Below are 24,640 nucleotides of genomic sequence, written 5' to 3'. Positions count from 1 at the left end.
CCTCCTCCCTCTCCTCCTCACTTCTCTCCACTCCATCTCTCCACACTTTTGTATAATTTTTGAAAACAATGTACTCAAATATTTTATTATACATTTGTTATACAATTTATATTAAAATACTAAAAATATATTTTAATATTAACATTTTAAATTTCTCAAAAAAAAATGTAAAAATAATACATTCTCCGTCCACGAAAGTATGGCAAATTGTCATTTTTGGTGTCTAACAAAAAAGTATGACACTCTACTTTTTAGAATATGGTTCCACATATTTTCCTTATTTTTTACATTACAAATACCCCTATCATTTTAATTCAATCTCAACCACTAATTTCATAAAATTGTGAGACTATTTTTCAAGTGTATAAAAATCACCATCAATTTTATTAAAACTTGTGCCCATCAAGAGTGCCATATTTTTTGTGGACAGGGAGTAACATATCAAAAGCCGTCTTGGTATAAATAGACTCTTTTTTTCACACAAAAAAAAGTATAAATAGACTCTTCTAAGTCAAACAAATTATCATCACATTCAGCTTCACATCCACGTTCTCTCTGCAATTCTTGCTTCCCCACTATTACGCTTAGGGGTGGTAAACCGGTCGGTTCGGTTATAACCGAACCGGTTTACCGGTTAACCGGAACCGGTTAAGGACAATCTTCCTAACCGAAAACCGAATCGGTTTTCTGATCGGTTAACCGATTAACCGGTCCGGTTAACCGGACCGGTTAATCGGTTAACCGGCCAGAACCGATTAATTCATTGTTTCTCAATTTGGTTGAATTAACCGGTTAATCGGTTAACCGAATTTAACCGATTTTTATTTTAAAAAATTCAACTTTGTAGAATGTGTGCAATAGGATTTGAACTCTTGACATTTGAAAGAAAGAATGAAGTCTTATCCATTGCACCAATTCATAACTTGTGATAATTTAGAATTAAAAAAAATTATAGACACATGTAATTTATATTAAAAAAAAATAGAAAATGCAAACAATGTTTTTAAAATATACAAATAATATTTTGCTATATTAAATTTGGCTGTAAACAATTGTAAGTCATCCTAAAATTAATCCAAGATTACCTTTGTGTCTTTGAGAAAGTTTCTGCAAACTACAATTGAAAATGTCACATATAGAGAAATACATAAAAATATATATATATATTACCTCGGGAATTCCAAACATTATGATTTATGGATGGCTAATGACATATTACCTTTTTGGTTATTAAGTATTAACACTCTCTCAGGCATCTATAAGCTAAATAGTGAGAACAGAACAGGAACAGCGGCTGGAACAGTTTGGGAAGTGGGAACAGCGGCTGGAACAGTTTGAATTAACTCTAAGGCTAAATGCCTAAACCCTAAATTAATAAATTAATTAATTTAAAAAAACCGGTTAATCGGTTTAACCGGTTAACCGACCGGTTAAACCGATTAACCGATTTACTGTGAGAGTGCTAACCGATAACCGAACCGAACCAGGAAAAACCGGTTATCGGTTAACCGAAAACCGGTTTTTCCGGTTCGGTTACGGTTTTAACCGAAAAACCGGCACCGGTTTACCACCCCTAATTACGCTCACATCTTATTGTCATACCAAAATTAAAGTATATGTGAAATTCATTAATTAACTAAAAGTTTGTGTATTTACGTGGCAACGACCTTTAATATTTGCATATACTACAATAAACATCGTATCAAACACTCATTAACATATATCAGCATAGTCAGAAACAACTAAGATTTTAAAAATGAGTGGACGAAATTATATTTTATATTTTAAAATAAACTTTCTAGGCGAAATTATAATTATAATTACATATATAAATACAACTTAATTAAAAAAAAAATCCGGGCGATCGTCTCCGCGTGTGACCGGAGCATATCTATAGGCGCCCATAATACTTCCAAAGCATGATTCCAGATGGCACACTTTGATTCACTTGTCATGGATGCCATACTCTCATTATCTATACACAAATCCCTCTTCCTAATAAAACACACACATCACACACTAACCAAGAACCAAAACATGAAGAGTTTGAACTTCACCTCTCCACCGCTCATTATTCCCACCACATCCCAACAAACACCAAGAAACCTCAAACCACATGCATCAAAATCTGGTGGCTTCTCACTCAAATCAGTACATGATCATCTCAACTCCCAAATCTTGATTCCCACCATTCATGATGTTTTGCTTCTAACAAGAAAATAGTGTGTTGATATTGCAGGTGACAAATAGGTGCCAAACATGCAAAGGACAAGGTGCGGTAGAATGTGGAGGCTGCAAGGTATTTTTTGCCCTAATTAAGTACTTAATTTGTGTTGAATATTGTATAGAGTTTTATCCGTTTTGTTGCAGGGAACGGGGAAGAACAAGAAGAACGGAAACATCTTCGAGAGGTGGAAGTAAGTACTTAATTTAATTAGTCTGCTTAGTTATATATATAGATCTTGTCTGATTGATCATTGTGAGACTGCAGGTGCTTCGACTGCCAGGGATTCGGGCTCAAGAGCTGCCCCGCCTGTGGGAAAGGCGGGCTGACGCCGGAGCAACGCGGAGAGAGATGAATATTTCATATAAAGCAGACAGTCTTGTTTTTTGTGTGTGATTTTCCATTGCAGCATATATGAATATGCTTATATATAAAGGTACGGTATATTAATGAAATAGTAACCAGTTGGTATATTGCTGATCAAGTTTTATTAATCTATGCAGATTAATTTATAGTATTTTGAGTTGATGATTCAGCTATAATGAATTGATGATGATTGTTCAGAGCTCTTCTGTGGGAAATTCCATATATGCTCTTATTCTTATATGAGAATACATAGAGTTCTCATTCTTTATTTAGGATTTGGAAATCCAATTTAGCATTTCCTCTTGTTTTATATTTTCTTCCTGTTTTCCAACCTCATCAAATAGCTCAAGATTAATTATATCACATTAATATAACTTGCATATATGCAGGTAGGAAGTATATATAATGGAGTAATCAATAATAACTTTTCATTTTCTATACTAATTCAAACTAATTATATTATTCACATACTAAAATTTAGTACAGGACATACATCTAGCAAAAATAAGTTAATTTTGATCCACTACCTAGTATATATGAAGTATTTGAGCTAACAATTAATTGACAAGAACTATATATAATTATTTATTTACATTATTTGACAATAATATTATATATAATAATGCACATAATAAAAAATGGGGGATTTTTTTTAGAGTGGATTTTTAAAATGGCCACTTTCATATTGTAAAATTAAAAATTGTCCACTAAGATAAAAATATTAAAAAATGGCCACTGTTACCAAAATACCCTTCCACATTAAAAATTAAAAAAATGTCCACTTTACATCACCCCTTTAAAAAATCCCGCAATTTACAACCAGTGTGAATTCACAACCAAAATTTTTTGGTTGTGAATTCACACTGGTTGTGAATTGAGAATTCACAACTAGTCGAATTCACAACCAGAATTTTTTGTTTGTGAATTCACAACTAGTCGAATTCACAGCCAAAATTTAATTCACAACCAGTCGAATTCACAACCAAAATTTAATTCACAACTAGAATTTTTTGGTTGTGAATTCACAACAAACGAATTCACAACCAAAATTTAATTCACAGTCAGAATTTTTTGGTTGTGAATTCACAACTAAAATTTAATTCAAAACCAGAATTTATTTTGATTGTGAATTCAAGTAGTTGTGAATTTGAGTTTTTAAAGTTTGAATTCACAACTAAAACTAGAATTTATTTTGGTCGTGCATTCGAGTTTTAGTTGTGAATTCAAAAATATTAAGTTGTGAATTCATAAATATGGTCGTGAATTCACAAATATTAAGTTGTGAATTTATAAATCTGATTGTGAATTCATAGATCTGGTTGTGAATTTAAGAACATTAAGTTGTGAATTTATATATTTGATTGCAAATTCATACATCTAATCGTAAATTCATAGATATAATTGTGAATTAATAGCTCGTGAATTTTTTAACAAAATTTCTCAATTTATATCAAACGTTAAAAAAAATAATTGAAGTGAAATACCAGCTTCAGGAGGAAATCGATCCTAACAACGACAATAGGCCTAAACCAAAATGATTAAATTGATATGACAAATTAGGAACCGATCCATTCCACCGCCGCTTAAACATATAAGATCACATAAAATGGAGGCCGACTTATCTCTCAAAGACCAGATCAATTACTATTTCTTCCGTTGGAACGAAACCCTCATTCGCCGCATCCACTCCTTCCCCTCACCTCGGCCCTTCCACTGCCTTGTTTTCTTCGACGCGAAGAAGTTCCATTCGACGTCGGAGCTCGCCGTCCCCATCTAAAATCCGAATTCTCCCCTCCGTCGCTTCATCCTCCGCTCCGACGACTTCTGCCAAGCCACCTACGACGCCACCACCAAAGGTAGATGCTCGAATTTGGATCTGCGATTTATAATGGCAGATGCTCGAATTTGGATCTGCGATTTTTCTCGTTCATCGCGTGGCTGTGGAGCAAGGGCGAACAACGGCGGCGCGAGGCGGTGCTAGACAAGGCGGTTAAGGGGCAGTAGCAGCAGCCACCGCCTGTGTTCCTTAACCAGTTACTGTCGGCCGAGGGAGTGCTCAGGCGAAGCCTGCTGGTGATGTTCCTTTTCTTCTCCGCGCGGCGCTGATTCTTCTCCGGCGACGGCGGCGGCGCAGGGACGTGGTTGTCGATGGAGGTGTGGATATTGGTGGCAGAGATCACCGGTGGGGGAAGAGGGGAGGAGATGCGTGAGTGAGGGAGAGAGAATAAGGATGCGGCCATTTTTTATTTTTTTTAGCTGAGGGTAAATTTGTACTTTTGTACAAAAACTGGCCAATTTTTAATGTTTTTATTTCATAGGCCAAATTTTAATTTTACTATATGAAAGTGGCCATATTTATATATTAACTCTTTTTTTTAATATACAATTTTTTAAAAATGTGTACTAGAAGTCTAGAAATATCCATTTTTTTTATTTTGCTACACTCGATATTCACCTCGATTTTACTAATTAATATTTGTTTGATGAAAAAGATGCATTGGTTGTGACATGAGAGATAATTATTGTGATTGAAATAATGATTGGTACTATGATTCTTATTCTTTTGTCATTTAGTATTGCATGCGTATGAATATGAGATAGTAATTGCATGCATGTGAATGAAGTTTTCGACTTTTATTTGTATTGTTTTAAGTATCTGCTTCCTTAATTGAAGTTTCCGCCAATTAAACTTTCCACTTCAAGTTTTTGCTCGCTATTAATTAAGTTTCCGCTCGCTCATTTTAAGCTTTCCGCTCGCTTATTTAAGTTTTCGCTAATTAAATTTTTCCTCTTCAAGGTTTCTGGTAATGCATTAATGTGAGAATTTATGCTTGTGTCAATAGGTTGCTAAAACAATAAATCTTAATGTTGAACTTGTACTTTAAAATCTTGAACTTACACAAGAATAATATTTTAATGTTGTTGAGTATATAGTGTAGGAATAAATTAAGTGTTAACAGGCAAAAATGCCCACTTCGTTAAGTTTTTTTGTAAAAATGCCCTTTCTTATCATACAAAGCATTCTATGCCCTAATTATGTGAAGTGCCTAATTTACCCTTTGATGTTGATGGGTTTGCTTGGTTTTTTGTGAAAGTCTTACACATTTGACCAATTTGACAGCCATCGGTCATAAAAGTCAACGATTTGACAGCTATTAGTCAAGAGTACATATGACCGGTGGGTGGCTAGATTATGTGTCCGACCGGCCGGACACATGATTTTACCGGCCGGACACATGATTTTACCGGCCGGACTCATGATCCGACCGATAAAATAATGTGTCCGGTCAGTAAATTATGTGTCCGGCCGAGCGGACACATGTTTTCACCGGCCGGACACATGATTTTATCGGTCGGATCATGTGGCCGGCCGGTAAAATCATGTGTCCGGTCGGTAAAATAATGTGTCCGGCCGGCCGGACACATGATCTAGCCACCCACCAATCATATGTACTCTTGACTGATAGCTGTCAAATCGTTGACTTTTATGATTGATAGCTGTCAAATCGGTCAAATGTGTAAGACTTTCACAAAAAACCAAGCAAATCCATCAAATCAAATGGTACTTAAATAATAGGGCATAAAATGCTTTGTATAATAAGAGAGGGCAATTTTACAAAAAAAGATAAGGAAGTGGTCATTTTAAATTTTTACTCATAAATTAAAGTGGGCATGTGATGTATGAATTCTTATAAAGTTGGGTAGTTTCAAGTATTTCCACATAAAAAATCAAGTTATAATTGAGAAACTCTAAGCTATGAACTAGACTAGCTAGAATCGTATAGATGCTTCCTAGTCAAAGTCATAACCAATATTTTTTCAAGATTCATAAACTGTAAATTATATATTGAACTAAGATTCATAAGTCTAAAGACATGTCCTAGTTTATTTGTGGCAGTTTAGTTTATCTCAAACTTTAACCAATATTTTTCTCTATAGTCAAAGTATATGTACAATTTTTATTTTGTAGTTATAATTAACGACTAATTTTGTGTAGGCGCGCCCCAAGAGGTTAAGACATCATTTTAAATCTTTTAATTAGGAAAACAAACTGGATCAGTAAACTTTTAAAATGTTCAAATTGAATTAGTAAAAATCAAAAGTATCCATTGATCATATAAAAATATAAAAAATAATTATACTTATTATTTTATTCCTGCAATTCACAATCAACTTATGACTTAGTTGTGAATTCTAGATTTAAAACTCGAATTAACAATCAATCTATTTTTGAATTGTGAACTTTGATTTCAAAACTCATATTCACAATCAAAACTGATGTGAAGTATATATATCATGCACAGTAGTATTTAGCGGTGAGTTGTGACATGACCGATGGCATTTTCCTCGAGTGGAAAGCAGGGGTCCAAACGAGATTATTAGTACTAACATTATATCTTTATTATGTGATCGACATGACATATCATAATGTATCATCTAGGGCATGACAAGTCAAGAGGATGAAAATGTTGATCAACGCTAAGGGCGGTGATATGCTGAGTCAGTCGTGAGATGATCCCAAGTGACAGCCCCGATACCAGTAAACTCTGTAAAGTCTATCAACCTTGGCGAATAATATGAAGAACATGTGATCTTAAAGATGATAACCAAGAACTGACATTGGACAGTCATGAAGGAAAAAAATAAAATAGTTAGTTAATTAATAGTCGATTTCTAGTTAGATTCTCATGATGATTATAACTAACGTTGTGTAAGTGAATTCTTAGAAAACTATTGTACCCTTCGTTTCTAGTGCAGTATAAACAGGAGAGAAAATCTCATTGTAAAGACACGTTCACTTTCAATCTAGAATTCCGGCATTTAAAGTTTCTAAGCAATATATATCTTTCGCATATTATTGTCTCTGATATTCTCATACTACCATTTTCGTCTACTGTCATTGTGTTATGGGAAATTATCATCCAAAGTTGTCAAAAGAGTTTATCAGCAAAGACGAGTGCGGAGTTCGTACCTCATTTGTCCCTATTTTCCTTTATTTTTGCATACCGGGTTCTTCATTTCTAGATATTCTAGATCTCTCGTGTGTGTTTATTTGTGTATTCACCAAATCTTTGGCGGTGGGCGTCGAGCCGGAAACAAAGGTTGCTTTGCCGAAATTCAAAAATTAGACATATAGAGAAAGGGAGAGAGAGAGAGAGAGAGAGTATCGTGGTGACGGCGGTGGCAGTATAGTCGCGAACAACAGAGATAGAGGAAGAGGGGGAGAGAGAGGCGAGCGGTAACGGAAAAAATCGAAGTGGGAAAGAGATATGTGGTTTAGGACAAAATGAGGGAGGGACTTCCGTGCGGCTGATTAAATTGGATTAGTGGATGGATTGCGTGACGTCGCCTAACTCTTTCGTCGGCCTTGTCGTCGGCCATGACATCGCTTTTTTGCGGCAGAAAGGGGGCGTCGGAGGTCCGACAATGATATGTCGGAACTCATCTGTGGATAGAATTTCATCGTCAACTCAAGTCCATCGACTTCTGCCTAGATTTCTTGTAGTTAAGGATATTCTCAATTGTAAATTTTAGCTTTAAAACTCGAATTCTCAACCAATCTACATTTGAGTTGTGAATTTTAGTCATAAAGCTCAAATTTACAACCAAATAAGACTATTCTAATTTCAGTTTATATTATTTGAAAATAACATTGTTTGGACACGAAAAGATATCCAACCTCCTAGTTTTGATGATACCAAAACCATCAGAATGCCTCACTTATCTTTATTTCTCTTGCAGGTCCACGTGTGTTGGTCCTCGTTAACTTTGACTGAAGCTGTAAAGACTGAAGATCAGCAGGTCAAAGAACAGAAGACTAAAGATCGAAGACAGCACAATTGAAGCATACCCAACTGGAACAAACAGAAGGATGCATCCCAACTGAAGTCATCAGTCATCAAACGAAGATATTCATGCAATGCAATATCAGCATTGAACTAAAGTGTCAATCAAGCATCAGTCGACTTTCTGCATCTAACTGAAGTAAACGAGTACTAGACATGCCGCATCAAATGCTCAAGTACAACAACATTAAATGCCGAAGATTTGAAGATCGTCCTTGCAAGTACCAGAACTTCTCTTTGCGCATAAAGACGCAGAAACACCATACTCCAAGGATAAGAAAATTCAAATATTGGTCAAAAAGAGTATCCGAAGATTGCCACCTCAGCCCAAGAAGCGACATCCTCTCACAACGACAGAAATCTTGAAGACCATCTCTCCAACAGATCTATTCAAGACTTCGCCTATAAATAGTGCTTGAGGAACAACTGCAATCTTCACCGATTTGAAGACATACGCTGAAGCTCAGCCGAATTAAAGAGTCAGCATTTTCATAGATAGATAGATTTCGAATCGAAGAAGAGAGTAATCATCATTGTAAAATCAGTCTAGCTGATTACCTAAACTCTCTTAATAGTCTAGGCACTTCTTGCTTTATCTTAAGCCTAGAATGGATTACTCGAGAGCCTGTTCTCAGTAGTCTTAGTTGGAAGAGTCCAAACCCCTTTTCAACCGAGAGAAAAGTGAGTTTGAGTGGTTGTTGTTTAGTACCAGTAAACTAAACAGTACGGTCCCTTGGCACCAGGTAAGCCAAGTGGTTGTTGTTTAGTACCAGAAAACTAAAGAAGACGGTTACCTTGGTACCAGTTAAACCAAGAGGGAGTTCAGATTAAATGCTCTGTCTCCAAAACCTTAGCATTAGCTGATTGGACACGACAGTGTCAGAGCGTGCTAAGTGTTAAATCCAATTCAGAGTGGATTGGTAGGTTTGTTGTGCACCTTTAAGTATAAGCCCACAGATTAATCATCTGACCGTGGAAATAGGAAAATTGTTTCTGAACCACGTAAAAATCCTTGTGTTCTTTATCTACTTTCAGTTATTCCTTTACTTGTGCCAAACTGCTTTCAACTGAACTAGATTAACTATAAAGTGCTAATGATTTTACAAGTGATTAATCTTTTCTAAAGGCTATTCGCATTAAGTTTAATTTCCGCTGCTGAGTTATTAATCCTACTAACGACTCAATAGATAGTCAGAGAGACTAATAACTCTACTATGTTTTACAAACTAGACTGAAGCCTTACTTGGATACCAGTTAAGCCCAGTGCTCGACTAATGTCAATTTACTGAAGTATTTTCAGTATCAGTCTACAACCTATTTCAAATTGAAATCTGGTTAATTTTGTTTTGCTTACGAAAAATAGCCCACGTGTGTATTCTCTCCCCCCCCCCCATACACCTGTCAGTCAATCCTCCGGGACCCCAACAAACATTATAATAACTCACATAATAAACATTTTAGTTATTATTCGAAACTCTAAGCTATGAACTAGACTAGATGCTTCTAAGTCAAAGTCAAAACCAATATTTTCTCAAGATTCATAGAGTGTAAATTATTGAGATAAGATTCATAAGTTTTAAAACATGTCCTATTTTATTTGTGGCGGTTCAGTTAATTGATCTCAAACTTTAACTAATATTTTTCTCTACATTTTATTATATGTAAACTATAATTTTTTTTTTGTAGGTATACTAGTAATTTTGTGTGTGAGAGAGAGGTTAAGACACCATTTTGAATCTTCTAGGAAAAAAAAAACTCTCAAATTATAAGAAAGTAGAAGCATTTATTTATAAAAGTCCTTGTTTTATGACTTCGTAGCATCCATGTTAATTATTTAAGAATTTGTAATTGTTTGTTATATTAGTTTGTTAAACTTATGTTAATTTTGTACCATTTTCATCTCTTAGTTAATTTTCAATATTGAGTTTGGATCAATCCTCTAATTGAAAAAAAATAATTTTGTAAAGAAATAACCAACACACAATCACGAAAAATAAAAAGAACACAAGTGAATTGGTTACTTAGTTCATCTCTACAAGATTACGTTTGAGGGCGATGACAAGCCAGAGATTTTTAACTATGATTTTCCGATACAAAATATGAGAGAACAAATAGCAAGTGATTGAGCCTACTCCTAAACCTATTAAAATTCCACTTGAGCTCAAAATACGAATTGTATGGACTGCTCAAAAAAATTTAACTCGGAGGCTATTGCTCCAAAACTTTCGCACAAAAGGACGTTGCATATACTTCGACAAGTTCAACCCCTCATAGAGAATTCTTGGTTCCTATCACTACTTTGAGGTGAGGTATTATGGATTATAAATAAGACCTTAAAACAATGGATAACATAAATATTGATTACAACAGTTACAAATAGCTCACATTAATACACAAAGTACATTCTTCATAGAGGATACAACGATACTTATAAAATAAGAAAGTTTATTTTTTTAGGGGGTTATTTAATTTATTTGAGATGTTGTATTTGAAGGGCAGATGTATAATCTAAGAATATGATAAGTAAAGAATTGTGGATTACACAATTAAGACAATAATATATATTCTGATTGGAATAGAAGATGAAGTATGATTAAGTTGCTGAGCAAATGATGGTCCCGTCAGCACGATAAAGCTTGCAGCCGGACGGAGCTAAGCAGCAATTGCAGGCTGGCGCAAGCTTGACGGCACCAGATGAGGGGCAGGTCATGTAAATACCAGCATCACTTAGGCAGTAAAAAGGGCACGCTTTTGTACTTGATCCCACCATTATTGCTGTCACAAACCAATTAAGTGAGAGAGAGACCGTTAAATTATTATTCAGAGTGCGTAAGGATCAATGGTTTTTTGGGTCGGGTTGGCCCGTTCCTAGCCCATGGGCTAACGGGAGAATTTGGACTAGTCCGACCCAATCCAAAATTCCACCAGGCCTTTAAATTAAAAATTACTTCATCTCTTCACAAAATATTTTTCTGAGTAGAGGCGGCATGTGTTTTAAAATAAGTAGTTGTATATTTGATGGAGTAATAAATAAAGGGTCGGACAAATTAGATAAAGTGACTATAGTTACTTGAGTTATATAATGTCATGCTGTGCTGTGTATGATATAATTTGAAATCAAAAGACGACAATAAATTAAAATAGAGAATCGGACAAGTTTTTATTGCGACTTACGAATCACGAGGAGAGCCCAAAACCAAAGTTTAGTGGTAGGTTGAGCTGCCATACTTCCTCAATTGCCAATTGCTGCTCACAATTTTGCGTCTGGGTATTTATAACCAAAAAACTAAATGAATTATTGACAATCTAAAAAAAGCTACTGTGCAATATTAAATTGCTCTATGAAATATATGGTGGAAATAAGGTATGATCTGACTAGATGTAGCCTAGTCAAAAATGAAACTTTTTCAAGATTCTAGATTTTATTCGTTGGGCTAAAATATCTATAAGTCAAAATTTATGGCCTAGTTTTTTTTTTTTTTAGGAAATTTATGGCCTAGTTTATGGCTTTAATTTGCAAATGGAGCTTATCTCAAACTTTTTGACTTATAATATTTTTATGAAATTGAGTTGCATTTTAAATTTACAAGGCCAAAACCACGAGGTCATCATATAACTAAAGCATACCGATTTTTATTTTTTCTGAGAACCAAGCAATATTTAAGCAGCTCCCTCTCAAGAGAAGTCAAAACAAAGTGAGATAAAAAAAACCAACAAACTCAGAAAAAGCAGCATAATTCAAAGCAAGAATAATGGCATTCCCATGTAAATGCTTAGCAAACATAACCCTTTCTCTGATTTATAATTGCAAGACACGAGGCAAAGAGTTTATAGCATAACCAATTTTATAGTATTAAGTTTGTTGCTTCATACTTGGCAGAGCCAGAAATTTACATTAGTGGAGCTGAATTTGAACGGGTTTGGGGGCTATAGCCCCCAAGAATTTTTTTGGGACCATTTCATACATTGTAAACATTTAAAAAAAAAAAAAGTACAATACCAACAAACAATATTTTCAAAAATTATATAATTTCAATACATTACAAAGAACTTAAGAATAAATACTTGGTAAATTAGTTGTTTTGTGTGAAAATATAATGACAATTGATTTCGACTTGTATTAATCAACAGTGGCGGATTCAGGGGGTGTTGAAGCCCCCTCCCAATTTTTGAGTTTTTTTTAATATAAATTTTAAATATAGATATATATTTTATTTGATATATCTACATATATGTATATAAATAAGAAATAGAAGAACAAATATAATACATTATTTATAGTATATCCAACTATCCATATTAATTATTTGACATTGTACATTGATTTGTTACATTTATGTTATTTGTATCCTATTTTTTTCTTATTTAATTTTTAATGTTGAATTTGAGTCCATTTTAAAATTAAAAGTAAAATTACTAATTATTAACAATGAAAGTTAGTTTATTTGTTTAGAAAATGAAATATTTTTTTTAAAAGAATGCATAAAAGTATGTTTTTGTATGCTTTCAATCTACTTGATTGTTAAAAAAATGCATGAAAATGAAGTGTATGGAATGCTCAAAAAAATTTGCTTCCGTGTAAATGTCTTCAGACATCATAGATCAATAAATTCAATCCCCCTAACCTCAGATCCTGGATCTACCCCTATTCATCAATTAATTAAAAACATTGCAATATCTTCTCGTTATCAATTGTTGAGAATCTTCTACTCTCTCTATTTATTTATTTATGGATAATAAAAATATTTTTTTAAAATTAATTGGGGGTGGGCTTCAGCGCACCCCAGTTTGTACATAGTCCGCCCCACTTATTTTGTCCAGGTTGAGTGGTGGTGGGAGATAATCTGGATTAACTAATTGATTAATTAATTTTGAGATCAGTTTTTAACAAAAATAAAAATAAAAATGAACAAACTCTAAAGTTCGCTAAAAATAGTGAATAACATATTCCATTACAATTTTTTGAGATACCTGCCGGTTGCAGCAGCTATCAATATATTCTAGTATATATTTTTCTTAGAAAGATATATATTCTAGTATTTTTTTTAGATGAATATTCTAGTATTTTTTTGATTGAGTAGTTGTTCAGTAAATCACGATATATGCAAATTTTACATGATTCTTATTACTTAACACTTTCGGGTGAGAATTTAAACTATCACTTTGATAATAAATCTATGAAAACTATCCACTCATATAATATATCTTACAAAACTACTCAAAGCACAATTGATGTTGATAGGTTTGCATTGATTTTTGTAAAAGTATTACACTTTTATTACACAAGTACAATTGTATAAGAAAATGTGTAAGATAGGTAGTTAAAAAATGTACAAAATCTGAGAAGTGTGCAATTATTGTAAAGTCACGTCACTTTGTAACCCTAAAATGCCATAAGTTTGAAAAAACGAGGATACGAATGTGTGTTATAAAACATTAATACAAAGGCCAAAAAATTCAAATTTTTGTATATTCCCGCGGCTAGTGTTTTTCCAAGGCCAGTTGATCCATTAGCTTCAGAATTTTTTTTGGTTTCACAATATAATATAAATTTGGATTTTCAAGCCTTCTTATTATTGTTTTATAACACACAAACGTAACCTGATTTCCTATTTATTTATTTATAATATATTTTTTGAAAAAAAAAGTACATATGAGAGAATGAGTTTGATAAAATTTGGTGGACGTAGGGTAATAAGTCTCAATTTATTAAAATTATTTGATTGAACATAAAACAATAGAGCAACACATAAAATAATAGCGTAACACATAAAATAATAGCAAATTTTTGATAAAAAAAAATTCGAAACTCATATATTATGAAACAGTACAGTATTTTATAGCTTAACAAAAAACTAGCCGCCTAAATAACTTAGCTGGACGCACTAGCCGACACCAATTTGTCACCGGCGGCTAGTGCGTTCGGCTAAGATATTTAGGCGGCTAGTTGATTTATTAGCTTCATAATTTATTTTCCGTTCATACGGCGGTAAGTGTGAATATTTTAGCCTTCGTATTAATATTTTAATAACATAAATGTGCCCTAATTTTCTCAGACTCGCTAAGCATTACGTGGGGCAATCGTCACTCCCATGACTACAGGTGCAAGATAGGCATAGCATCTTCGAGTTTTGCGTGCCCCCCCTCCTCCCCGAGGATTGATTATGTATTTTGACATTTTTAGGATTATTTTGTGAAAACAACAATTATGAGATTATATTGAGTATATGTAATTCTATATTTTATTTTGTTATCAATTGCATCCTACATAAAACTGTAGACTAAGCACATTGGACCAACTAGCTTTGGATATCTTAACTTATGTTATGCTCTGTACTCAACTTTGTGGTAAACATTGTTCCTTTGTCCAACTTCTTATTTATAATTTCAACTCATAGTTGTTATGACATGTTAATGGTGGTTATTACTATAGACGTCTATTTTTTGTTTAAAATTTTCAAAATCAAAGAATGGAATAGCTTCTAAAACATCAAAAAAACGATATTGGACCAACTAGCCTTGGTAAGTGCATCGCGGATGGCGTTGTTTTGACGAAAAATTTTAAAGTTGAAAAAAATTGGAGGTGTTAAATTGTTAAAATTAAAGACGATGAAATTATCGAGATATTATGAAAATTCGTGTCTAGCTAATTTGTAAAATTGGTATTAATCTCGATTTTGTAGCACGCAGTTAGCAGCTCATCAAAATTATCTGGTATACAACACCTGACTTTGTCAAAACAAAAAATTTAGATTTTGTGGTCTAGATCCTAAATTTACTATCAAATTATTTAATATTTTATCAGTATTTGTATGATTAAACATTTAAAGAATTGAAAAAACACGATTTGAGAAACAGAATCTACAGTGTGCATCTCACCCGTTCCTCAACATTTTTATTTTTCTCTGGAATTTCTTGAAAGGAAGACAACAACATTTCCTCTGCAAATTTGTAATATTTCAGGTAATTCATGCAATCAATATGTTATCTTTAATCTCATGTTCGTTGCGAATATGAATGTTTTTTTTTCCTTGGAAAATATGAATCTCTTTTATTAAAAAAGTATCATAATTAACACGAATGAAATATATCTGATTTCAATCCAAGCATCTTATTCCATTATTTGTAAAACAAATTTGATCTAGGAATGAAAGAAACTCCACATTTCATTATTGTTTTGGTGTTTGATATTGAATAATTTTGACAGATTGTTTGAAATTGGGCGATGGATCAAACGAGAGGGCACGGAAGCATTCAAATGCTGCTTAGCGCAGAACATGAAGCTCAGCAGATTGTAGCAGATGCTAGAAATTGTGAACATTCATTTTAGCTTGAAAAACATTTACAATGCAAAATCTACATATGTCTGAATTGAAACTCATCTTCTTTCAGTGAAACTGGCGCGGCTGAGGCATGCCAAGGAAGAAGCCGACAGGGAAGTCGCCTGCTACAGAGCTCAAATGGAAGCCGACTACCAAAAGAGCCTCTCTGAGGTTATTGCATGCTACCTTTTCATCATCTTTCATTTCATGTGTTGAGCTTTTATGGGAGAGTCTCGTGTAAGATAGTTTGACGAGTCATGATCTGAACTCGGACACTAGTACACGAGTTTTTTGAATTTGTTGACATTGCTCTCTCATGTGTTCAGTCTTTTGGGAGCTCCGACTCGGTAGTGAAAAGGCTGGAGTCGGAGACAGAGGCGAAGATCAAGAGCTTGAAGGAAACAGCAGGGAAAGTGTCCCCTGAGGTTGTGAAAATGCTTCTCAAGCATATAGTTATTGTCAAATCTTGATGTGATCAAGAATTAAGTTCCATATGGAATTGTCTGAGATTACTTTTTTTTCTTCATAAAATTTGTAGTTTACGATCCTCTCCTAGAAGATGGTCCGGTCCGAGTTATATTTTTGTTGATACTACCATAAACTATCAAATGTAGTGTTGAAATCATATTCATTATTCAACAATAAAACTGAGGGATGTGCAGAATTTTCAAGCACTCATTTCATGGTCTTTTGGTCCTTTATGAACTACTATAACTATACTCATAAATAATAATTCTTCTCTTACATTGTTAGAGCATCCACATCGATCGGCTCATAGGACTGACTCGAGTCAGCTCGAGCTATGAGTCGACCGATGCAGACACCGTTGACTCGAGCTGTGGCTCATCCTCAATTTATGCCTAGCGCGTGCATTACACGCACGATTAAATGAAAAAGGACAAAAAATAAAATTAATTGATATGAGCCAACAACCAATGTAGACCTTAACTCATAAGTGGTCCCGATGCATAGATGAGTCAGTAACTGATTCAACCAATATAGATGTTCTTTATGGACTAATATTTCATTTTTAAGTTTTTCCATTTAATGTGGCTCAGACTATACATGATAAAAATTAACGCTTTAATAAATATGGACCCTATCACTACTAATAAATTACAATTTTTTATTTTTATTTTTTAATTTTGTGCTCAAAAGTTTTGGGCGATTAATAATGGGATGAAGAGAGTGGTTCTTTCTTTGTGTGTGTTGGTCAAGCGGTAATGGGTTAATGCTTAAAGCCAAAGGTCTTGAGTTCGAGTCTCTGTGATGCGGTCTTTAAAATTCTTTATTTAATATTGTTAATTTGTTAAAAAAAGAAAGTACTTTTTTATCAAATAAATTTCATTAAACTATTTAACATTCAGTACAATTATTTCCATCGAATGTATCAATCTCTGTTTATATACGTGAAGTCAAATGTAAACAAGATTGCTTGCGTGTATTAGTCAAATTATAGAAATGATTAATATCTGAAGCTAGATGTCTCACACACATATAGAGCTGTAAACGAATCAAACTATTTGCAAATTATTCGGAGCTTGGCTGGAAAAAAAAAAGCTCATTCGAAATCCATCGTTCATATCCTAAACAAGCCGAACGTGAGCCTGAAATCAAACTCGATAAAATTATCTAGCCGAACTCAAGCCTGCATATGTTCGGCTCGAACCCGTTCATGAATATGTTCGCGAGGCTAGCCTCATTCACGAATATGTTCATGTAAATAATTTTGTACTATTTGTTAAATAATTGTCTATTTTATATGTTCAAAATATACACTTATTAATAATTAATAAAAAGTAATAATAACTGATTAATAGATAATGATAATAATAATTGCTATTATAATAATAAAAATATTACTATTCATAAGTCATAATTACAAAAGAAGTTACAACTAAATTCTATGACAAATTATCAATGAAATAAAAAAATTATTAATTAGTATAACTCATAAATAGATTTAGAAATATATGAACAACTATATTTTTTATTTTAATGAACCTTGAAAAACCGAAACATGAAACACATCTCTCTCAACCCTAGACCTTATGGCAGCCGCCTCCTTTGATGGCGTCCTCACAGTCCAGCGGTTCTTTTGCCGGCGATAGGTCCGGGCTGTACCTGCCTCCGGTGTCTTCCAATTTCCAGCCACAGATTTCGGCGTTGTCCAGCACTGGGGGTCATTCTTCGGCCAGATTAGGGTTGGAGCCACAACGGATGGAGTCTCCTCTGTCCGGCAGTCCGTCTTCCAAGTTCCAGCCACCGTCTAGCGCTGGAGGTCATGCTGTTGTTCCAGCCAGATCTTCGCTGAACCCTAACCCTAATAGGGAAGCAGTCGGCGCTGGAGATGTTCCGATCACTCGTTCTTACACTACAAAAAAATCATTGATTACCGACGGCGAAATGCCGCCGGTAAATAGTGTTACCGGCGGCGATGCCGACGGCAAGATGCCGCCGCTAAACGGTTTGTCGGCAACGACAATAACGGCGGCGAACGGCCGCCGTCGGCAGTTAACGGCGGCGATGCCGCCGGAATTGTCGCCGTTAAACGGCGGAGCCATGCCGGAGAATTAGCGGCGGCAACCACCGCCGCTAATTACCGATGGCGTTTTTGCCGTCGGTAGAGAGCCACCGGAGTCCGACGGACCCCTGCCGGAAAACTAGCGACGGCGATTACCGCCGCTAAGTGGCGGCGGCAGAACGCCGTCGGTAACAAGCCATCGCCGTCCGGTGGTTCTTTGTCGGAGGGGGGCCGGGTATTTACCGAGGGCAAAACGCCGTCGGTAATTACCGACGGTTACCGACGGCGTTTTGCCCACGGTAATTTTTTTAGCTTTATTTTTTTTATTTTATTTTATTTTATTTATTTATTTATTTTATTGTATATCCACAGTTTATTTTCGTATTTATACGGTATTGCATACTTTAGACGAACTTCCCAGTCGGTGGCCCGACTTCCCAGTGGGTCACCCATCTTGCTTGTGCTCTGTGTCAAGCACGCTTAACTTTGAAATTCTTTTCGAGTGGTCACCAGTACAGAAACTCGTATTATTGATATATCTACATCTATTAATTCATTTAAATGCTATATACTCACTCATATAATCTTTTTCTTTGAATATGTGGAGATAATACCTGAAATATGTTGTTAATTAGTGATCGAGTTCGTTTCGGTCCTTATTTTTATCGTCGGTAAAATATTTAATTAATATTTAATTATTAATTAATTAATTAATTAATTTTTTTTTAACATTAATACACCAAAAGTGTTTTAATTTGGTTATTATAATGTGATTTGAATTTATTTGTTTATGTTAAATGCAATCATCATCATCATTGCCATAAATATATAAAACATATATAGTTTTAATAATTAAAGCACTTGAAATATATAGTTCAATAAAACATAAATTTGAAAAGAAAGTGCAAATGTAATTTTGTTTGAAAACATAAATATAAGTCTAGCATGGTAATAAAAGACGGAAAGTTCTAATTAAGCATCATCATCATCATCATCATCATCATCATCGGCATCAGGGGGTGGAGGTGGCTGAGCATTATACATCCTCATAAACGCCTCCAATTGAGCCATGCGGTCCTGCATCTCTTGGCGTGCTGCTTGCTCTGCCGCCATGCGCTCCTCAATCTGTTGGCGTTGTGCTTGCTCTGCCGCCATGCGCTCCTCCATCTGTTGGCGTTGTGCTTGCTCTGCCGTCAATCGCTCCTCCAGCGTGGAGATCCGTGTCTCATAAAGCTGCTGAGACACCGCAGAACTGCCCGTGCTGCGGATAGACCCCCTACTAGCCTTACTCTGCCCGGCACTCCCGACGCCGTAGATCCGTGACCTATCTGGATGCACCACCTCCAAATACACCTCATCTAGCCGTGACTCTCGTCCTGTGGCAGCGGCCAGTCGATGAACCTCGGCCTAATTCATACATAACAATGCATAATTGTTAGAAAATAAATACATTCACTAAATATTTGAATAAACTTAAACACTTACGTCAATTCTTGCATCTCTCGGTGACGTATAACTTCCGTCGGCGTACATGTGGAGGCGGAGGAAGGTGGCATAGTTCGGTGAATCCTGGGGAAAATCAAGCTCCAAGCTCTGTAGATGCATTTATATAAGATAAATAAGTTATATTAGTCAAGATATTAATTTAATTTATATACTTAATTATTTGTTAATTACATACCATATACTGCTGCAGGATACGAGTCGACTGAGACCCGCCCACGTGCCTACTGATCCCTGTACCCTCCCTATCGGGCTCGGACATCCGGTTGGCACGTGCTCGATCTGAAACTGCCTCAACCTCGGGACGATGCCAGTAATCCTGGAGTCCAGTCCAAAAATCGGGCTTCATCCAGACGGGTCTAGACATCTCTCTCCCTTGGCGGGTACACTGCTTGAGCTCTGCCTTGTAGTCGCTCATCATGTCGGAGTACCTTTTGCGGGCGTTTTTCTCCCACATTTTCCTCACGTCACGCTCATCCTCGGGCTGCCACTGAAACTCTTTCTGTTGAAAGAAAGAGAATTAATTTAATATCAAACATTTTAACAATTTAATACTATGATATATTTATAGCAACGGGCATCTCAATATTGCGAGGCAAAGTTGTCCACTTTGTAGATATTTGATCTTCAAAGTAAAACGAAGAGAAGGTTGACATTTCTGCAAGTAAGTATGCATTGGCGATGGACCCCTAAACCTTGGCTTTGTTTTTTATATGATTTTTTAATGTCCTCAAATATCGTTCAAAATGATACATCCACCGATATTGCACTGGACCAGCCAATCGTGCCTCATCTGCCAAATGAACTGGTAGGTGCTCCATTGAATCAAATAAACTATGAGGGAAGATACGCTCAAGTTTGCAAAGAGTAACATCTATCTTCTCACTCAGTATTCTTATGCCATATATGGCCACGTTGCGGGATGTTAATTCTCTGAAGAAGAAACTTAACTCTGTAATTGCCTCCCAAACATTCTTAGGAAGAAGTTCTTTAAAGGCAACAGGCAGAAGGATTTGCATGAACACGTGACAGTCGTGACTTTTCATGTTGTGCATCTTCAGGGCGTTCATGTCAACGCATCTACTAATATTTGACACGTACCCATCGGGAAACTTAAGACTCTTGATCCATTGAAGTAAGATCTTCTTCTCTTCCCTGTCAAGCGTATAACATGCTTTCGGATACCCTCGGGTTCCATCCACTTTCTTCAACTCTTTCCGCTTGCAGAAGGTGTTCAATTCTTCTCTGGATTTTTTTGTATCTTTTGTCTTCCCCTTCACATTCAGGACAGTATTAAACACGTTATCAAACACATTTTTCTCAATGTGCATGACATCCAGATTATGTCGAATCAAAAGATGTCTCCAATAGGGTAGATCCCAAAATATGCTTTTCTTTTTCCACCCTACATCTTGATATTTGGCGAGTTGAGCGTTCCTGCCATCGAAGTCTTCGGTAACCTTCACGAAGCCTAACCCCTCGATTTGATTCAAAATTTGTATTCCTGATCTTTGTTCTGGTGGACCAACATTGCATGTCTTATTCCTCAAGAATGAAGTTTTGTTTTATCAAACCACGATTGTTTTCCACTCATCGGCAAAGTGAATGCTTCTGTATTCTCCATGCAATGTGGACATGCCAATTTCCCAGCTGTACCCCACCCAGACAACATAGCATACGCTGGAAAATAACTGATAGTCCATATCAGAGCTGCTCGCATCTGGAAATTTTGCTTCAACGATATGTCGTAAGTGTTCACACCAACCTCCCACAGAGATTTTAACTCGTGTATCAGTGGCTGTAAGAAAACGTCCAACTTCATCTTTGGGTTTGATGGGCCAGGCACGAGGACTGTGAGGAACATGAATTGTTCTTTCATGCATAACCACGGAGGCAAGTTATACGGCGTGACAATAACTGGCCAAGAAGAATATTGACGCCCTGATTGTGAAAATGGGGCAAAACCATCTGTAGAGATGCCCAATCTCACATTTCTGATCTCCTCTGCGAATCCAGGAAAGACTGAATTCAAATGTTTCCATGCCGGAGAGTCAGCCGGGTGGCGCATTATCCCATCGTCTGTGGAGGTCGCATGCCACCGCATATGTTCAGCAGTTGCAGGAGATGCAAACAATCTCTGCAATCGGGGCGTCAAGGGAAAATAGTGCATCTGTTTGGCGGGCACTTGTTTCTTTCGGCGACTCCCAGATGCACGCAAGCTGTCCTTATATCGTGATTGGTCACAGAACATACAACTATATAGCTCACTAGTTTCCCCCCAATACAACATGCAGTTATTAACACAGCAATCGATCTACTCTACTGGCAAACCCAAACCACGTAGATTTCTTTTCGTACTATAGAAGTCTTCTGGACAGTTGTTACCCTCTGGTAAAGCAACTTTCATCATCGAAGACATCTGATTGTAAGTCCTCTCTGACATGTGGCTTTCAGTCTTTATGCTCATGAATTGAGTCATCCAGCTTAATTGTGTGTGGAGTATCCGCTGCATCCAACATGTTATAAATCTGTTGAGCGTCATTATTGGGCGGCTGCTCCAGATTTGGAGGATCTTGATAATTACTAGGTCCAGCATGGTCATGCACCATCCTTTCGTAGTTATTGTATAATCCATCATCCTCATTCATTATAGCATGTTCTCTCGGCATATACAGCGGTGCTTCCCCGTGAGAAACCCAAACTTTGTAATTCAGGTCAAATCCACGCCAACTAACATGTTTTCTGACCGTAGGTACCTCTAAATACGCTTGATTCTTGCACTTCTTACACGGGCACCTAATGTTACCTTGTCCATCTGTGTACGCCGTTTGATTGAACGCCCACTCAAGGAAAAACTCAAGCCCCGTTTCAAATGCAGTACGATCATTGTATCTCGCGTACATCCACATACGATTATCACTCATTCTTGCAAATTCTAATTGAAAAAAACAAATAAAATATAATAAATTACTTGAAATCTAACAAAATTTCGACAGCATAACCCTACTATCCTAACTACCAAGTGCTCGACTCTACCAGCAACTATAGTGACCATAGTGGTCCTAATTTACTAAGCCTATACTAGGTCTACCCGCCCCCCCAATGTCGAAGCAATAATACAATACAAATAAAAGCAATAAAAATCATGGTAATTAAATTAAAAACAATCATTTTGTTGGGAGAAGATCCTTAAGAAATAATCAATTTCTATCCCAAAGGGAGAAGATCCTTAAGAAATTGATTAAATCTATCCCACAATATATATATATATATATATATATATATATATATATATAAAATAATATAACATTTCATAAACACATAGCACATAACATTTAATTTAACAAAATTATCCAACATATATAAATTATTCTAACAAACAACTTAAACTAATTGATTAAAATTAATATAATTTAAAATTAATCATGCTTCATAATTTAAAATTAAACTAACAACATATATTAAATGGATTAATATAATTTAAAATTAATCATGCTTCATATAATTTAGTTATAAACAAAATCAATTATAAATTAATTAACTATATATAACAAATAAATCTATTTAATTAATATATAAATAAATACATAAATAAATTCATAATTAAATAATTAAATAAATAAATAAGAGAGCGTACGGTGGTGGTTTCCGGCGGGTGTCGTGAAGAAGGCGGTGAAACGAGGTCGTCGAACTACAATAAATAATATAAGTGAAAATTATATAATTATATATATATAATTAAAATTAATGAGATATATATATATATATATAGATCTAGAGAGAGAGAGAGAGAGAGAGAGTTACCTGCTGGGGCGGCGGCGGTCGGCGGCGACGGCGGTCGGACCGGAAGCAGCAGCAGCAGCAGGGGAGGGGGGGGATTTGTATGCGGCGCAGAAACTGAAAAAAGAAGGAAAACCCGCTGCCCTATATTTTAACCGTTACCGACGGCAAATGCCGCCGCTAGTTAGAGGCGGCAATATTGCCGCCGTTAATATTATAAAATTAATTACTTATTGCGAATTTAAAAATTAACGGCGGCGTTAGCTACCAGCGGCGATTTTGCCGTCGGTAATTGGCCGGTGATTGCGAAAGTTCGGGTCGCCTGAAATGCCGCCGCCGTTATCTACCGACGGCAAAATAGCCGCCGTAAATTTTCGCCGGTAAATACGCATTTTTTTGTAGTGTTACGCGGATGCCACGGTTCACAGGGTTCCTAGGAAACCTGATGTTGCTACACATCGGTTTCATGCTATTCGTCCGACTCTTACTTGTGACGACCTTTCCATAATTGTCCCTCGCGACTTCTATGTCTAGCAAGTGAAGAAGTTTCAATTCTCTGTTCTTGGCCGACTGCTCTTACACAAAGGCGACAAGCCTCGCCCTTTGCCGGAAGTTAAGCGGGAATTGCAAAGCATATGGACAACTTTGGCAGATTAGAATTTGATCCCCATGGGAAGGGGTTATTTCACCATTCAATTTGTCAACGAGGATGATCAAAACATGGCTAAGGCTCAGCTTTCTTGGGACTTGTCGATAGGTGTTCTTCGACCCCTATAAAGAGGTGTCGGCTCTTGCTTCGGTTTGGGTCAAGATAAATTACCTCCCAATCGAGTATTGGCATCCAGAGTTTTTAACGGGCATTGGCCATGCTATTGGACATCCGATAAAACTCGACGGACCTACTGCTCATCGTAAAGTAGGGAATTTTGCTCTCATGTTAGTTGAAATTGACATGTCTTTGCCGCTTCGCAATTATTTGCTTATTGATGGTGGTGATTATGCTTTCAATGTTGAACTTAGTTATGAGAGTTTACCTCTTTTCTGCTCGATGTGTAGAATCACATGTCATTCACAG

General features: G+C 35.9%; 2 protein-coding genes across 4 annotated transcripts; both read left to right on the top strand.

Annotated features, from left to right (window-relative positions):
• Positions 1-1,863: 1,863 nt before the first annotated feature.
• LOC131010210 (protein PHOTOSYSTEM I ASSEMBLY 2, chloroplastic) lies at positions 1,864-7,443 on the top strand. Of its 3 annotated transcripts, XR_009096510.1 has the most exons (5): positions 1,942-2,151; positions 2,240-2,299; positions 2,371-2,417; positions 2,492-2,660; positions 7,032-7,443. XR_009096510.1 is itself a non-coding variant. In XM_057937626.1 (4 exons), exons 1-4 carry the CDS (start codon positions 1,930-1,932, stop codon positions 2,577-2,579), a joined length of 417 nt encoding a protein of 138 aa, XP_057793609.1. In that variant the 5' UTR covers positions 1,864-1,929; the 3' UTR covers positions 2,580-2,708. The 3 variants fall into 3 exon arrangements, 2 of the variants coding, with proteins under 2 accessions (XP_057793609.1, XP_057793610.1); XM_057937626.1 differs by lacking the exon at positions 7,032-7,443 and having other exon boundaries at positions 1,864-2,151; positions 2,492-2,708; XM_057937627.1 differs by lacking the exon at positions 7,032-7,443 and having other exon boundaries at positions 1,933-2,131; positions 2,492-2,708.
• Positions 7,444-15,175: 7,732 nt separating this feature from the next.
• LOC131010209 (V-type proton ATPase subunit G-like) lies at positions 15,176-16,436 on the top strand. Its single transcript, XM_057937625.1, has 4 exons — positions 15,176-15,399; positions 15,644-15,749; positions 15,829-15,929; positions 16,085-16,436. The coding sequence occupies exons 2-4, from the start codon at positions 15,662-15,664 to the stop codon at positions 16,226-16,228; spliced, it is 333 nt and encodes a 110-aa protein (XP_057793608.1). The 5' UTR covers positions 15,176-15,399; positions 15,644-15,661; the 3' UTR covers positions 16,229-16,436.
• The last annotated feature ends 8,204 nt before the right edge of the window (positions 16,437-24,640 follow it).

This window comes from Salvia miltiorrhiza, chromosome 2 (genome assembly GCF_028751815.1).
Source record: "Salvia miltiorrhiza cultivar Shanhuang (shh) chromosome 2, IMPLAD_Smil_shh, whole genome shotgun sequence".
Taxonomy (NCBI): domain Eukaryota; kingdom Viridiplantae; phylum Streptophyta; class Magnoliopsida; order Lamiales; family Lamiaceae; genus Salvia; species Salvia miltiorrhiza.
The sequence above is the reverse complement of the archived record's forward strand: the minus strand, read 5'-3'. Positions and strand labels throughout refer to the sequence as shown.

Bases quoted from the DNA above. Each gene is read 5' to 3' on its own strand.
- LOC131010210 (XM_057937626.1), top strand. From the start codon at position 1,930: ATGGCACACTTTGATTCACTTGTCATGGATGCCATACTCTCATTATCT. The intron at 2,152-2,239 runs GTACATGATCAT...TTGATATTGCAG, and splicing joins GTGGCTTCTCACTCAAATCA to GTGACAAATAGGTGCCAAAC. The intron at 2,418-2,491 runs GTAAGTACTTAA...GTGAGACTGCAG, and splicing joins AACATCTTCGAGAGGTGGAA to GTGCTTCGACTGCCAGGGAT.
- LOC131010209 (XM_057937625.1), top strand. From the start codon at position 15,662: ATGGATCAAACGAGAGGGCACGGAAGCATTCAAATGCTGCTTAGCGCA. The intron at 15,750-15,828 runs GTGAACATTCAT...ATCTTCTTTCAG, and splicing joins TGTAGCAGATGCTAGAAATT to TGAAACTGGCGCGGCTGAGG. The intron at 15,930-16,084 runs GTTATTGCATGC...TCATGTGTTCAG, and splicing joins ACCAAAAGAGCCTCTCTGAG to TCTTTTGGGAGCTCCGACTC.